General features: G+C 38.4%; 2 protein-coding genes across 2 annotated transcripts; one reads left to right on the top strand and one right to left on the bottom strand.

Moving 5' to 3' along the window:
- Window positions 1-227: 227 nt before the first annotated feature.
- Window positions 228-6615, bottom strand: LOC131679919 (E3 SUMO-protein ligase ZBED1-like). The gene is made up of 4 exons (XM_058960666.1): window positions 5945-6615; window positions 5684-5876; window positions 5356-5632; window positions 228-474 (listed from the first exon to the last, which is right to left on the bottom strand). The coding sequence occupies exons 1-4, from the start codon at window positions 6320-6322 to the stop codon at window positions 228-230; spliced, it is 1095 nt and encodes a 364-aa protein (XP_058816649.1). The 5' UTR covers window positions 6323-6615.
- A 3821-nt stretch (window positions 6616-10436) lies between these two features.
- Window positions 10437-14126, top strand: LOC131682340 (beta-alanine-activating enzyme-like). Its single transcript, XM_058963729.1, has 6 exons — window positions 10437-10707; window positions 10854-11453; window positions 11530-12961; window positions 13027-13290; window positions 13344-13716; window positions 13780-14126. The coding sequence occupies exons 1-6, from the start codon at window positions 10502-10504 to the stop codon at window positions 13797-13799; spliced, it is 2895 nt and encodes a 964-aa protein (XP_058819712.1). The 5' UTR covers window positions 10437-10501; the 3' UTR covers window positions 13800-14126.
- The last annotated feature ends 1173 nt before the right edge of the window (window positions 14127-15299 follow it).

Genomic DNA, 15299 nt, shown 5'->3' with positions numbered 1-15299 from the left:
GATAGGTGGATGCAGTATTATGACAAACATCTAAAGAACGAATCATTAGACGATGATAGTAGTGCGCTAATCAACCCGTGGATGCACGCAGCTGACGACAGATTCCCAACACCGAATCTAGTTGAGGATCAGAAGGAAATCATATGGTTGAAGAATAATAAAGATCAACTGCCATGTGACAGAACAGGTAATTGGGTATAGCACTCCACTGTGTGATTTAGAAGATTTTACCGGAGGATTGTATGGGGAGCATGGTAACCGCCGATGAGCACACCAGAAGGGAAATTCAGAGATGTATTCCGGCAGCTACTTTTGGCTCGGATTTTCGGTCGAACAAAGTACGCTCCGGTACGAATCAAACCAGCTACAAAATGTTCATTGAACCCGTTGGCCAATGGGCTATGCAGACCCTTAGCGTGCGGTTGGTCAGGTTGACCCCCGCCAAGGGCGCCGAACTTAGAGGGACACTGAAATCTGCTGTATAAAATAAGTAAGGATAAATATTAAAATAAGTAGGGTAAATGCGCTATACACGCCAACTTATTGTTGGTGAGTAGATTTTAAAAGGGGCACTAAACTGAAATTTTACCGAAAGTATCAAAAGAGTACACTGCGGCCCTATCAGTCACATTCAGATTCATTCACAATAAATAGTGTTGATCTCAAATCTAAAATTGATAGAAGATTAAATAACAAACTACAACGACTTCCAATTGAAAAAAGGCGAAAATTGTTGCGAACTTAACGCTCGTTTTCACAGTTGCATAGCAACAAAAATGGTACAAATATTTGATCATGGGCAGTAAAGCAGGCCACTTGCTAAAATTGAAGCAAAGATCATGAAGAAAGTTAGATCAGAGACTAATCGAGACTACCAACTTACGAAATAGTACTTCAAATTTCATGGTACATCGTGTACTAGATCCTTTGAAGTAATAGAGAAAGAACGGTCCCTTCAGTTTTGCCAACCTTGACAAATAAATCTGACCATCGAACTTTCTATCAGGCTCGTAAAGTTGGTAGCAATTGTTGATTGTTCGTTGCTAAGTTCGTTTCAAGGATCGTTGCTACATGCATTTGTTATTGTTTATGAGCAAAAATGGGTAAAAGTTTTTAAATCATGCAACACCACCGAGATTGGGCGATATAAGCTCGTTAAATAGACTAGGAGTTGTCAGAAGATTAGTAAAGCGTAAGGGAATTAAATACTTAAAGGGGGTTCTACTTGTACTCGTAAAGGGCGAAGAAATAGTTAGTATTTTATTGATAATTTTAAGCAATAATGTTAACAGTTTTTCATTGTAAAGGAGTTTTATGAGATCAGATGTTTTGAGGTAGTTTGTAACATTAAAACCGATAATGAATTTTTGCCATGCCAGAGACCTTATGACGCATTAAAAAAATCGGAAGCAAATTTGGGTTGAAACTTTAATTTTTCGGATTTTATGACGCACACTCAATTTCTGATCTTACGACACACAGCTTATGCGTCAATGTTCCTGATGTTGCGTGCCATGCCAATGAATACGTAAAGGCATCCGCAATCTGCTAATTTTGAAAAAAAAATCCTAAATAAAATATAAATAAAGAATCTATCACAACCGATGTCAAGGACTATACAGCACTCTCCAAGGAAAAGCAAAGCACTTTCGATTATAAACCCGTTTTCTGTTTGACATTTCGAGGGACCCTCTAGTACAACTTGAGCTAGTACCTCTTGAACCATGAGAAACTCGTGAGTCCGCCGTCTCAATTAGTCTCTGGTTAGATCCTTTATCAGCGAGAAGATAAACCCATTTTTGGTGTTTCCTGAAACGCTGGAAAATCCTTGTTTGATCCCAAATTTCCAAGACCAGGAGCTGTAACTACAACTCGTTCGACTACAGTTTTTAGGAGAAGTAACATATATCTCACGATGGGTATCGTCAGAGTCATAGCCAGGAGAGCATAACAATTTGTCGTGGTTAGGCGTAACTCTCTTTAATATTTCTGTAAAAAGGTGCTCCGAGCGGCTTTTAATGGATCTTGATTCTTGGCGCACTTGCCACTCGCGGTTTAATCACTACATTGGCCTGTTTGCTTTTATTTAGCGCAAAACATGACGCGCAGTACGAACCATGTTGAATATCAAGTCCGACACAGCAATACTGCTAAAGTTCACCCGATACGAGTTTGAGAGGACATACAAGTTTGTCCCTTCCTGTGTGATTGCCATTCTAAATCTTCACTCACTGGAAAAAAGCGATCCTTGAAACAACCAACCACTTCACCACACGCATCACCTAATCTAAACGGTAACAACACCTCCGATCTCAACTATGTAATACGATATTTAGATGCTGTCAGTCCGTCATAAAGTATCCTGAAAAAAATGCTTCAGCACTCGACATCAAGCAACAAATCTGCAGTGAAATTATTTTTAAAATTTCTTCAAACTTTAGTGATCTGTTGGTACTCTATATTAATGGTTTCGATTTTCCGCGTCACTGTCGTAGGATTTTCTAAAAAATAGTTATCGTCCTTTTTTTAAAAGTCTACATACTTCGATATCTTAATTTACTTTATAAACAAGAAAAAAAATTACATCAAATTTACTTTCAATTACAGCACTGCCCATATAAGCATAAGAGTCCCATATGGATTTTTGTCGAAAATTAGATATCTGTTGGATTGTATTCTGTATCACCACTGAATCATAATGCACAAATCAGTTTACCAGGTTTGTTCAGAAAAAATCGAAAAAAATACCAAAACATGGTTGTTCCATCCATAAGGCTCAATGAAAAATGTAAATCTTGAACAGAGTTTTTCTCGGCTTGCTGTTTTTCAATATGGGACTCTTATGCATATATGGGGAGAGCAGTAAGAAACCAATTTTTTTCTGGTTCCTTATTTGTTAGACATAAACTGCACTTTTACCTTTATTCTTCCTTCTGTTAACTTTAGGCCATTACAGAGTTTTTTTTCACAAAAATAGTTAAGTTATTAATAAAGGTTTTTTTAAACAATTTTCGTTTGCATTTGCTACGATCGTTACGTTTGAGGTTCAGGTTCAGATATATACTGTTTTGTTCCGTCGCGTCGTCGTTAACACTCTTTATCTTGTACAAGCACCAAAGCAATGTGAATTCAAACGTTTCACATGCTCCTAACGGTTATCGCGATTAATGAACAATCACTAATAAATAATTAAATTATGTTGAGCAGCATATGTCGCTCCCAAATTTTGCCTTTCTGGGCGACACTAACACATTGTCGGAATAGATTAGCGCCGGCTTGACGCAAACCAAAATTCAGATTCACCGCCTCCCTCATTCATTAACTTCCCAACCAGAGTTAAACATATTCGAAGCTCTTTTTTGACGGCTGAAAATGAACCTGTTGCTACTCGCGGTGAATAGAAAAAAAGATTCATTCAACTATCCATCTTATTCATTCAGTTGAAATTCGTACAATATATTCATTACACTAATTATCTAGGAACATGTTTTCAAATGCCGATAAAGCATATGAAACAACAATCATCATCGCTTACATCGTGCCAGGGCCTACTTTGATGCGTTTGATTCGTTGCTGCACGGTCGCTTCGTGTAATAATCGGAGCCGGATGAAAATCTGCATGGATGAATGGGCGGTTTGTTCGTTTGACGTTTTCAGCTGCGTCACTGAATATCGAAAATGAATGCGGCTGAATATGATCAATTTTCATTCAATGAATTTGAATATTTTTAACTCTGTTCCCAACTGACTGAAACATCATGCAGAATGGAACGCTTGAGTGCAGAGGAAGTATAAATTCCTTCACCAACTAAAGCATTAATTTGTTTTTATGTGGACAGTTTGAAGGCAGAAGCTGGCATCTTCTACATTTTCGAGCATAAGTGAACTGCATAATCTATATCTGGTGCACTTTTGCTCAATAATCCCTCTCATAGGTAGAATGAAACCTGAATGCGCTGTGTCGGGAGAACGAATGAAGAGGGAAACGAACCAAACATTTCATTCATCGCGACGGGCATGAATTGAATTTTGTTTCTTTCAAGTTCACGCAGGGGTGTCAATTTTTTCAAGCTCGGGCTCAAACTGATATTATTTACACCAAGCTATCCGCCAGTTTTCATATAACAATCGATTAAACGGAGAAATTTTTGGTACCAACGGTAGGTTTTGCAGCTCTCAGATCGAGAGATAATAGTTGTCATTGGAGATTGCCAGGCATAGCGCAGGGAAGATACTTGGGATCACTGATGTTTCTGATTTACGTCAATGTCGTTTATTGATGGTGGTGTAGCAAGAACTGCCTTTGTGTAAATCCGAAAAAGTTCTTGGTGATCGAATTCCGATGAAAGACTTTCTGGCAGAGCTCTTCCTCCCAGACTCCCAGAACTATTTTACTGTCGAAGCTCTGCCTGCCAGACCCCAGAACTTTTTAACAGCCGAAAACATGCAGAAAAGGCAATGTCGATTGAGAGGTAACGGGGGAAAGCAGTACCCTTTCGACTGTCCTGGTTTTTTACTCGTCTGATATGGTCACCCTACCATTATGCCAACCGTCCATTATGCCAAATCTCCCTATCTCTCAATAAGCATTATGCCAAATGTTCATTATGCCAAACGTCCAATGTGCCATATGGGGCAAACCTATTTAAAACTAATGTGTAACTCGCTTACCTTCGCACGGTTCCAATACCGGTTGATAAATACGGAATTATAGGCGCGTGACAGCCGCCTATATAAATTTATAGGCAGCTTTTTCCTTGAAGCTTTCGAAAAGCACACAGCTGGCAGAAAAATAAAGCTCCACTGAAATCTGCTTGCGGAGCAACTACGGCTATATTTGATGCGCGCTAGGGATGTCCGATTTTTTAAATTAATCGATTAATCAATAATCGATTAATTTTTCTGCGGTGATCGATTAGTTCGATTAATCGTTCCAAATTAATCGATTACTCGATTATCTAGATGATTAAATTAATAAATATTGGATGCAAAGCGCGTGTTTTTAAAAAACTGTATTTGAATCCCAATGTATAAGGAAATTCGAAAAAGTTCTGAAAAGAGTAATATAGTTATTAGAACAAAATATTCGTTTTATAATAAAATAATTAGTTGATTTCTCATTTCAGAACTTTTTCGAATTTCATTATTCATTTCGCGCAGCTAGCGTACAATCTAATAATTGTACATAAAGTCATATTGGTTTAGGTAAACCACATTGTATCATCTACTGAATTTAAGAAAAGAATTTTGTCCAAATTTGGTCCTGACAATCGATTTCTCGTTTTGGTCAATACTTGACCAGCTTTCGAAAATAAACGTTCAGAGGGAACTGAAGTCGCTGAAACACAGAAGTACTTAAACGCTACTTTGTATAGATTCGGGAATTGTGCTCGCATATCTTTCCAAATCAGCATCGGGTCACTGGTTCTCGGCACTAACGGAGTATTAAGGTACAGTCGTAATTCCACCGGAATCCCGCCAGCACTATCCGGAACATGTGCACGATTCACTTCCGTTACTAATGAATCGTGTATTGACCATAGATCGTCCAATGATTCATTCCGTGTGGGATTTTTTTCAACATCACTGGATATTGAAGTCGCTTCGTTTGCCAAATCCTTAATTTGCTCCGCTAAAAAAACATGAAAGAATGAGGCCTAAAAATATGAAAAATTGCACCTACCAACAAAGAAAACGGCAGACGATGCGGATAGCGCGCTTTCGAAATGGATTTTTTTGAATCTTGGGTCAAGGAATGTAGCGGTTGCAAGTATCCTTACTTTTTCGATATCCTTGAAATATTTCGAAATAAAATGTAATATTCTTTGTTTCAATGAGAAGGCTTCCCTTGATTCCAGTTCCATGTTACCGTAACTCTGAAATTATTCAAAACGCAATTCAATATGTAAGATAATCATAATCTGATGTGAATCTTAATACTTACGATTTTGAGTAATCGTACTAGCGGAATTATCTTGCTGCAGGTAACATACTTTTCAGCGGACATCTCAGTTGTTACTTTTTCAAGTGGCTTAAGGGTTTTGCACACTTCTTTAAGAACAGACAATTCATCGGAAGTCAACATTGGGGGGCTTTTAGGAATTATGAGCAATACTCTCGACACGTATCCAGCTATCAGCAAAAACCGTTCAATCATAGCCATGATTGAGTTCCAACGTGTTTTGACGTCCAGAATGAGCATAAGACATTGACCTTCTTTCTTGCCATCTATCACTTGTAGCTTTCGCAATTCCCTCATTGCAGTTTCACTTTTCTTGAAAAATTTAATTATTCCCTTCATTTTGTTTATAAAAATAATCATGTTTTCTTCAGGAGAATTATGTTTAGCATCGTCGATATCTGATTCGTCAACATCTTCATCATCTGAATCAATAGCTGGGTCCAGACATGCTCCATACGCTTCGTTATACAAGGGTACAGATTTGCTTGCAATCAAATTCAATGTATGCGCAAAGCAAGGAAGGTGACGTTTTTCACCGACTTGAAGTTACTATACAAATTTACGGTATTCAATTGAATACGGGACCATTAATAAATAACATAACGCAAAAATTGCCCAAAATTGAGTTCCTCCTCACCCCATGTAACAAATTGTCACAAATTTCTCTATCCCTCCCACCCCTATTACATAACAAATTCTTAACCCTCCGGAGGCCGCGTGAATGACTCACTAAACGAGCAGTTGCTGGTGCTCTAAGACGATTACGTTGGATTTTCAGAGCGGCGTGCACTCGGCGCACAAGCGGCGGAAGGTTTAAAAAAAGTTTTTCTTCAGTATAAACATGTTACATAACGATCTAGCTTACTCCCTCTCCCCCATGTGTCACAACATGCCACAATTTGTCGTACCAACTCCCCCTCCCCCTAAAAACGTTACGTAATTTGTGAATGAATGACTAAGACGCATTACATGCATACTCGATCCTGTCAGCTAACCAAGCAATAAAGTTGTTTATAAACAACTCGGGGATTTCATGCTTCTTACACGGAACAATAATGGAAGATTACTCACCATGAATGAAATGTCCTGTTATTCCCAAGTAGCTTTTAACTTTCATCATCTCGGTCCATATATCTGTTGTTAGAGAAATGCTACCCGTTGAACGGAGGCGGTTTCTGATGGTTTCTTTCAAAGTTTCGTATTTATTATGTATCAGCTTGGTAAACTGGGTCTCATGGGGGCAGTTGTACAAAGGACACACAGTTTTTATAAAACGTCGAAATCCAGGTTTGTCCACTGCATTCAGTGACAGATTATCCTTGGTGATATAATATATTAACGCATTCGTTACCTGCATTCCTCTCGGGCCATCAGCTGAAAGAAATCGTGAGCCAGTGAACAAGGTTTAACTTAGTTGTAAATATTTCTTTGTGGAGATTTTTACCAGCAAACGCTAACGGACGGCTTATAGCTTCCACTATGGATGGCTGTAGCTGTTGTTTGCGAATGATAGCAGCCTTTTGACAATCGCTTCTTTCAATTTCCGAATCAGAATCAGTACCAGAGCAAAATGAAAACTATGGGTAATTGAATACAAACAAATACTGTTCATTCCATCAAACGACAAAATAATTGGTGTGAATCGAGGTTTGAAAGTATATTTTCATTAAAACAACAATAAACTTTTAATTTCAATAATTGTTTTAATTTCTGTAAACTTTAAGAAAAATGTTATTGAATTCAATCAAATAATGTATTGTCTCACAACCAATAATTTTATTTATTGAGCTCAATCTTTAATTTTATTTAAAAATAAAAATCTTCGAGTCGAATCAAAATTCACGCAGAACACTTCTGCATAACATTTATCGCGAGATCCTATTTTTACATTTTCCTTTGTTTTGCCTCCTTTCTGTAGCAACGTTGGCGTCGGTTGGAAGAAGTTACCAAATATAGACACTCGCTACACAGAGAACAGACATCCATGATCGAAGAAAAATATTTAAAAAACGTGTGTAAACATTTGAATTAATATACTAAAAACACTAGCGCCGCCACACCAACCTATCCCAACTATCCGTCAAATCGATTCCGGAACCGGTTCGAAATCCTGGATGGATTCTGCATGAAATCTAGCTCAAAGAAAACAACCGATTCCGACTCTATCGGTTGACGCATTTGAGCTGGAATTCATGCTGGAAGTCCGAATCGGTTCCGGACTAGTTTGACTGGGTAGAGGAATAACCGCTGTCAATTCTGTCGCACTCAGCCACAAAAAAACATGACGACAGTAGCGCACCTGGTTTAGATATCCAAACTACCTTCGAAACCGTTAGAGATTTTACACAAGTTGAATGCTGAAGATGGACGTCTTTTCTCTGTGCTCGCTATAAACCGAAACGATAAGTTTCCATATCCCAACCTGTTTACCAACCGCCGGTGCGGTGTCGTGTTATGATGGCGGTTAGCAAATCGCTTTTACCGACGCTCCCCCGGTCAAACCATTCGGAATTTGATTCGGAATCCTGAAAGGAGTCATTATGGATTCCAAATCAAATGCAACAACCGATTCTGAGTCGGAATCGGTTGTTGCATTTGATTTGGAATCCATAATGTAGGGTTACCAAATAGACTGATAGCAAATAACGGACATCCCTGCCAAATGTTTTGCCAGTTATGTCACTTCCCACTGAGACGTCCAAAAAATTGTTTCAAAATCGTTCAACACGGGTCCAACGATGGACGTTCGTTGAACGGTTATTTGGACGATGCCCAAATTGGTCCAACGAACGTCCTTCATTGGACGATTTTGAAACCAACCGTTCTTAGAGGGTTGATCCAGAATTCTGAAAAAACAGTCGAAATTCTGCCCAATTTTCCAGCGGTTGAACTGGGACATTGTATCTCAATCGAGACAAATTAGAATAGTGTAGTGCCAATACCGAACATTGGCCAAACCTCATATTGAGCTATCCAACAAATTTTGGTTACTTCTGAGTAAAACAAATTTTGGTTGCCATGAGTCGCAGAGAGTATGCATTACCAAAAAAATCGGTGGAAGAAATTGATTCTTTTGGAATAAAGTTGATCTGAATAATTTAATACAGGGTGATTCGTCATGACGTTTTTTTAATCTAGTAAAAAAATTGAAAAATGTAGTAAATCACGAATTGTTTATTTGTCAATCAAAAGAACATTTTTTGCCATTTATTGTTTGAAAACAATTTCAACAATTTGTTGGCCATGTTTGAGCTTCAGGTAGTCCATTCGACTGGTCCAAATTTTGATGACGGATTCGAGTATTTCAAGTGGTATCTGGCTAATTACTCGAGTAATGTTGGTTTCCAATGCTTGGGGATGTTACCGCCGCTATGTTTTCTTCACTGCGTGCTGGACGTGGTCGATTTGTTCGCTAATCATCCAATAACGAGAACTACAACGCTTACTTTTAGGTTGTATGGTGAATAGTTGAGTCAGTTGGCCGATTATGTCGACCATATTATGGTCGGAGTGCACTAAACACATTTCCCATAGACCGCTGATTTTCGAAATATAGTTGAATAATTTGAAGATGGTGAGCCAGTGTAAGTCGTTCCATTATGAAATGGCAAACAATACTAAACTACAATAGCATGACAGTTTGCAGTTAGTACCCGTTAACTACTGGAAAATGCCCTGTTAAAAAACTTCATGTTGAACCACCCTGTATATGCCAAGGTTTAAGACTAAAATTAAGGACATTTGAAGTAAAATAAGGACGCTTTCCAAAAACCTCGAAAATAAGGACATGTCCTTTAAAATAAGGACGGTCGGTAACCCTACATAATGATTCCATTCAGAATAAAAAAATATTTAAGGAAAATTGAAATTACTTTACATATTGATATTTTTCTGAGTCCAAGATTTCCTAGAGAAAACCCGATACTTCGAAAAACGCTGGCAATTGATTGTGGGGTAGCTATACTTCTGCTGTGTCTATTTGTGGAACAGCAAAATAAATTATTTTTTACTCAAAAAGAAATAATAAACAGAGAAGAAATACTTACATTTCTTCTACCAGCTTGAACATAATATTGAAACTGGTGCCAACAATGTTCTCTGCTTACACTTTTACACAAATCCATCTGGTAAACTATTGAAATTTTCACAATAATACGATTATGAAAATCATAAAATACATTAACAGATTTTATTAGGACGACTTATGAAATTCTTACATATAACTTATGGAATGCATAAACGTCTAATGAATTCAAAATTGCACAGGTTCATAAGTTGTGACTTATGAAATTCTTAAGTACTTTTTCCTCAGCGATACCGTCAAACGGGGTAACTTGCAACAGCGGGTGAGATCGATGACGAAAAAGTTCTCCGTGCAACAAAAATTGAATGTTCATTTCAGATAGTAGCCCTATTTACAATATCATAATGATTCAATGATTGAAATATTTCACACCGCACTGAAATCGAGAGTGGTAAACAAACAATACGCTTCATAGCTATGTTTTGATAAGAAATTCATCGCATCAGAAATTCAGGATGTTACAAATCGAGGCGTTCAACAAATACGCAACGCTAAAGGCAATAGTCTATCATTCCAAGAGTGGCCGTGTATTTTACTCCTACTCGCAGCTATGCACTGCAGCTACCAGTTTGAAATGTGCAATACAAAATCTCAACCTCATCGGTCAGTGTTTCGGCGTTTCTGTAGTGCATTCACCGGCGCTGGTGGCTGTTATTTGCGGGTAGGTCATAAGAAAGGATTCTTTTCCAGGCTATACGGAGTTTAAAATTAATTTCTCAGATTGGTGTAAAAGACCTATAATAAATTTCAAGTCAAAGTTTTTTAAATCTTATTCCAGCACATATAATTGAATAAAAATATTTCCAGAATAAATTATTCACAATCAGCATTTTACTGCTTCAACGCAGGTGGCAGTATCAATCGTGTAAGAGAAGAATTGAAGCGTATTGGTTCCCATCATTGTTTCTGTCGGGAGCAGGACGTTGCACGTTTTCAAACAAATGACACCAGATTCAATATAATATATAATTTTAATTTACTTGACGAGAAAATACAATTGCTCCACTTTGAGTCGAGAACACAAACTAAAACTGCATGTGATATTGCATACTATATCGGAACTTCCGGCAGTACCGGACAACCCAAACTAGTCAAAGTACCAACACTATGCATACTACCAAACCTAGAACAATTGAAGAACATATTCCAGGTGACACAGGATGATCGCATTTTTGTAGCATCGCCAGCATCGTTTGATCCTTTTGTGGTTGACGTGTTTCTGGCCCTACGAAATGGCGCCTGTCTCACACTGGTTGCAAACGAAATCCGTCTGAACGTTGAGCGATTGCTGACTGTACTGTTTGAGCTGGATAAAGTCACCATCATGCAGATTACACCATCGCTCTTCCAACGTTGGAGTGAACAGTCAATCTCGGAGGTGATTCTACGGAATGGAAGTTCTTTAAGGTAAGAAAAAATACATCCTATATCTTTCCGACCTAAATCAAAACGTTTGAGTTTTAATATCAAAACAGTATTACAGGCATTTGGTGCTGGGCGGCGAACCTTTTCCAGTTCGATTGAAGACATTCGAACAAAGTTCGGTCCATGTATACAACATCTATGGGATAACGGAAATTTCTTGTTGGGCAACTATCGAAAAAGTTATCCCCGGTATGGCTGATCGCGAGGTATCCCTAGGTTCACCACTAGATCGCTCGATTGAGTTGCAGCTGCGACATGTCGATGGTGGCAAAATTGTAGACTTAACCGAAGAACGAAGAACATACCCAGTTCGAGGTCAGCTTTTTATAGGCAGCCGCACTCGAAAATGTGTGGTGAACGATGAACATTTGGAAGCGGTTCTTGGATCCGAAGATATTTGCTATCGAAGTACTGGTGACCTGGTTGAACTACGTCAAGATGGAAAATATTACTATTTGGGTCGTTGTGACGACATGATCAAACGTTTTGGTACCAGAGTAAGTTTAGTACCATTGGAACAGATGGCGGATCAGTGCGATGGGATAATCAAAAGTTGTGCGGTATTTGATGGGATACGCCATAAACTGGCATTATTCTACAGAGCACACGATGAATCAGTTAACGAACAAAGCATGAGGCAGAAATTCAAAGTATTACTCTCTAATGAAACAATTCCAGATGATATCATTAAAATTGATTCGTTTCCCTTGTCTAACCACGGTAAAATTGATAGGAAAATGCTTCTCAAACAGTATCAAGAGCGATCTGTGCAAACATTTAGCAAAGATAGTGGCATTCGTCATTTATTTAACGAGCAGATCTTCAAAATATTAGGTATAAGTTTAGAAAAACTTGACCAACCAAAGCGATCCAAACCGGATGTTAGAAGTTCTTTTCTGGATGCAGGTGGAACATCCATTCAAGCCGTACAGTTAACTACTTTCTTGCAAGACTGCTCCACTTGTCCAATTCCTAATCTAATCGGTTTACTATTAGACAAGGCAGTGCCGTTGACCGAAGTTGGATCATATATGGACGAGACAAACCAGTCCTCTACGACGACACCCGCCGCAATCAAACCTGAAACACTGGGGAATAGGACAGAAATCTGTATTCAAACTAAGTTCGACATGAACAAATGCATCGATGCAAGTCCTACTACCTTTCACAGTGAGGGACATAATCGAACCTTCCTGGCGGTAGGAAGTCACTCTCACAAAATAATAGTAGTGGATACACAAATGAATCAAATAGTTTCGGAACTTACTCTCCCAGACCGAGTGGAAAGTGCGGTTAACTATTTGGAGGACCAACAGCATGGTCTTGTTGGATGTTACGATGGTTTTTTATACTGCTTCGATATTTGGACATCCACCATTCGATGGAAGTTTGATTCAGGCGGAATGATTAAAGGTAAAGCGTTAATATCAGGCCCTTTAATTGTATTCGGCTGCTACGCAGATGAACACAACCTTTTCGCTTTAGAATTGGTAAGTTTTTCAATCACTCAAGTATTTTAACGTAATTTATAACCGAGACTTTTCTCGAGCTTTAGAAAGGAACACTTGCTTGGAAGTTAAAGCTAGGATCCAAAGGTATTCTTTCGTCTCCTCTTGCATTTTACAATGGTATGGCGTTTGTGGCTACACTCGATGGCACTTGTTCATGCTTCGTCCTCCAAGATGGAACTCAATGTTGGTGCAGAAAACTCAATTCGCCCGTATTTGCGGACTCGGTGTATATAGAACATTTTCGTGTAGTTTTAGTAGCAGAAGTGCAAGGTGTCTTGCATTGTCTATCTAGTAAATGTGGGACAGAGGTAAACCCTCAACCAAATAACACTGTGAAATATTCATAACATCATAATTTCAGCTGTGGTCAGTATCAACCGAAGGAAACATATTCTCTACTCCGATAGTACTACCACGACATGAGGATTCTGTAGCAATTCTGTTGGGTTGCCACGACAAGCATTTGTATTGTTTCAACTATACCATCAACAGTGAAAGTGCCACACCAAGTTGGAAAATAAGATTGCAATCCCCAATTTACGCTGGTTCGACGAGACTCGATACGGATCTGATTGTAGTCTGCAGTACCACCGGCTACGTTAATTTGATTTCCCTAGCGGCAGTTCAAGTGATTTCAGTCATCAAAACAAGCGGAGAAATTTTCTCTACACCGGTAGCTATTGATTCGGAAACATTTTATGTCGGATGTCGTGATAATTTTCTCTACAAGCTTGGTGAGCTTATTTTAATATGATCAGATGTAATGCCAATTAACTTTTTTTTATCGTATTGTATAGGTATACAGCAGCCGGTTTAATACTGGCGGTTATGGAACCAAAAATCCTGAATGCTTCTAAACTGGATTCAATCAACAACTCTTTCGGAATATTCTTATCGGCACATCTACCCTACCCTATATTTATTTGGTTAAACATAGAAAATTAAATGGTTAATGAAGGCTGCAGAAATGAACCGTTTACCTTGAATTAACATGTAGTAATTGGTACAGATTATAGTCTTTTGTTATGCTGAATGAAATCACTAGTGTATTGCGCTGTCTGATCGGAAATATGTGCACCTATATTGTATTCAATTCTGTAAAATGTACTACTGCTAAAATTAATTGAAATATACCGTTATTCTTGTTCACGATGAATGCGTGGTTCATTTGAAAGCGATTCGAAAAAATAGTAAACATATTTATATTCGGGATTGCAAATGAAGATTTCGACTGTTACGGTGTATATAAGATTTCTTTTAACGGCTTTGTCAGTCTTTTGATAAATAATGGAACGAATTTTAATATTTGTCCGTCGTTTCGATGCTTTTTGGCATCATCTTCAGGGGAAACTAGTTTATAATGTCATGATTAGTCTGGTTTTGGGTTGATACATAGTTCTTGTACTTACAATATACGTAAGATTTATATCATTGTCCATCCAGATACGCACAGATGTATGAACAACAAACAATATCTCAAACATTCAGCTTTTCAAGGCATTTAGACAAAGGACGAACTATATTGTAAGTACAAGAACTATGTATCAACCCAAAACTAGACTAATCATTACATTATAAACTATTTTCCCTTGAAGATTATGCCAAAAAGCATCGAAACGTCGGACAAATATTAAAATTCGTTCCATTATTTATCAAAAGACTGACAAAACCGTTAAAAGAAATCTTATATATTCGGGATTTTATGACGCACACAGTATGACGCAGAGGCACTGCACAAAACCACAAAATTTGCAAGAGTTCAATATACGGGAGCTGTCAAGTTGTCTCCGGGCTGGACAGATATATCAAAAATTTACCTTGATAAGCTTCGGGGGGTGGTGGCTACAGGCCTTTTACGAAGGATACAGAATATATGTACCACCAAATCGGGTTGAATGTGACGGGGTCGTCTCAGATTCCAGTTTGAATTGCGAGGATCTGCTGACACATGGGGTTGGCTGTTTTAAAGACCCCATGCTCCAGCCAGTGAAGATGAACTGGAGTGTTAACAAGGTTCGCCTGCATGTTCGCCTTTTTGCGTCGCGGGTCACGAACTGCACAAATTGCAAACAACTGAGACACACAGCATCCCATTGTAGCAAAAATGTTCGTTGTGGATATGCAATGAGAATTATATGGATGATTCCTGTGGAAGAGGTGTCTCTACTTCGGTCTCTAAAGATATCTACGCCAGCGCCTCAGTTAAAGAATTTACGAATACCCCGATATGTCGTATCACTCCGGAAACCCCAAGCAGTCGAAATACACGGATTTAGTGACGCATCCGAACAGGCATATGATGCATGTGTATATATCC

The sequence above is a fragment of the Topomyia yanbarensis genome, chromosome 2 (assembly GCF_030247195.1).
Source record: "Topomyia yanbarensis strain Yona2022 chromosome 2, ASM3024719v1, whole genome shotgun sequence".
NCBI classification, from domain to species: domain Eukaryota; kingdom Metazoa; phylum Arthropoda; class Insecta; order Diptera; family Culicidae; genus Topomyia; species Topomyia yanbarensis.
This window is presented reverse-complemented; position numbering and strand designations above follow the sequence as displayed.

Coding starts and splice junctions, on each gene's coding strand:
- LOC131679919 (XM_058960666.1), bottom strand. CDS start 6,322: ATGATTATTTTTATAAACAAAATGAAGGGAATAATTAAATTTTTCAAG. Junction 5,877..5,944: donor TAGTACGATTACTCAAAATC/GTAAGTATTAAG, acceptor GAATAATTTCAG/AGTTACGGTAACATGGAACT. Junction 475..5,355: donor CTATACAAAGTAGCGTTTAA/GTACTTCTGTGT, acceptor TTTATACAGCAG/ATTTCAGTGTCCCTCTAAGT.
- LOC131682340 (XM_058963729.1), top strand. CDS start 10,502: ATGTTACAAATCGAGGCGTTCAACAAATACGCAACGCTAAAGGCAATA. Junction 11,454..11,529: donor CGGAATGGAAGTTCTTTAAG/GTAAGAAAAAAT, acceptor ACAGTATTACAG/GCATTTGGTGCTGGGCGGCG. Junction 13,291..13,343: donor CTAGTAAATGTGGGACAGAG/GTAAACCCTCAA, acceptor TCATAATTTCAG/CTGTGGTCAGTATCAACCGA.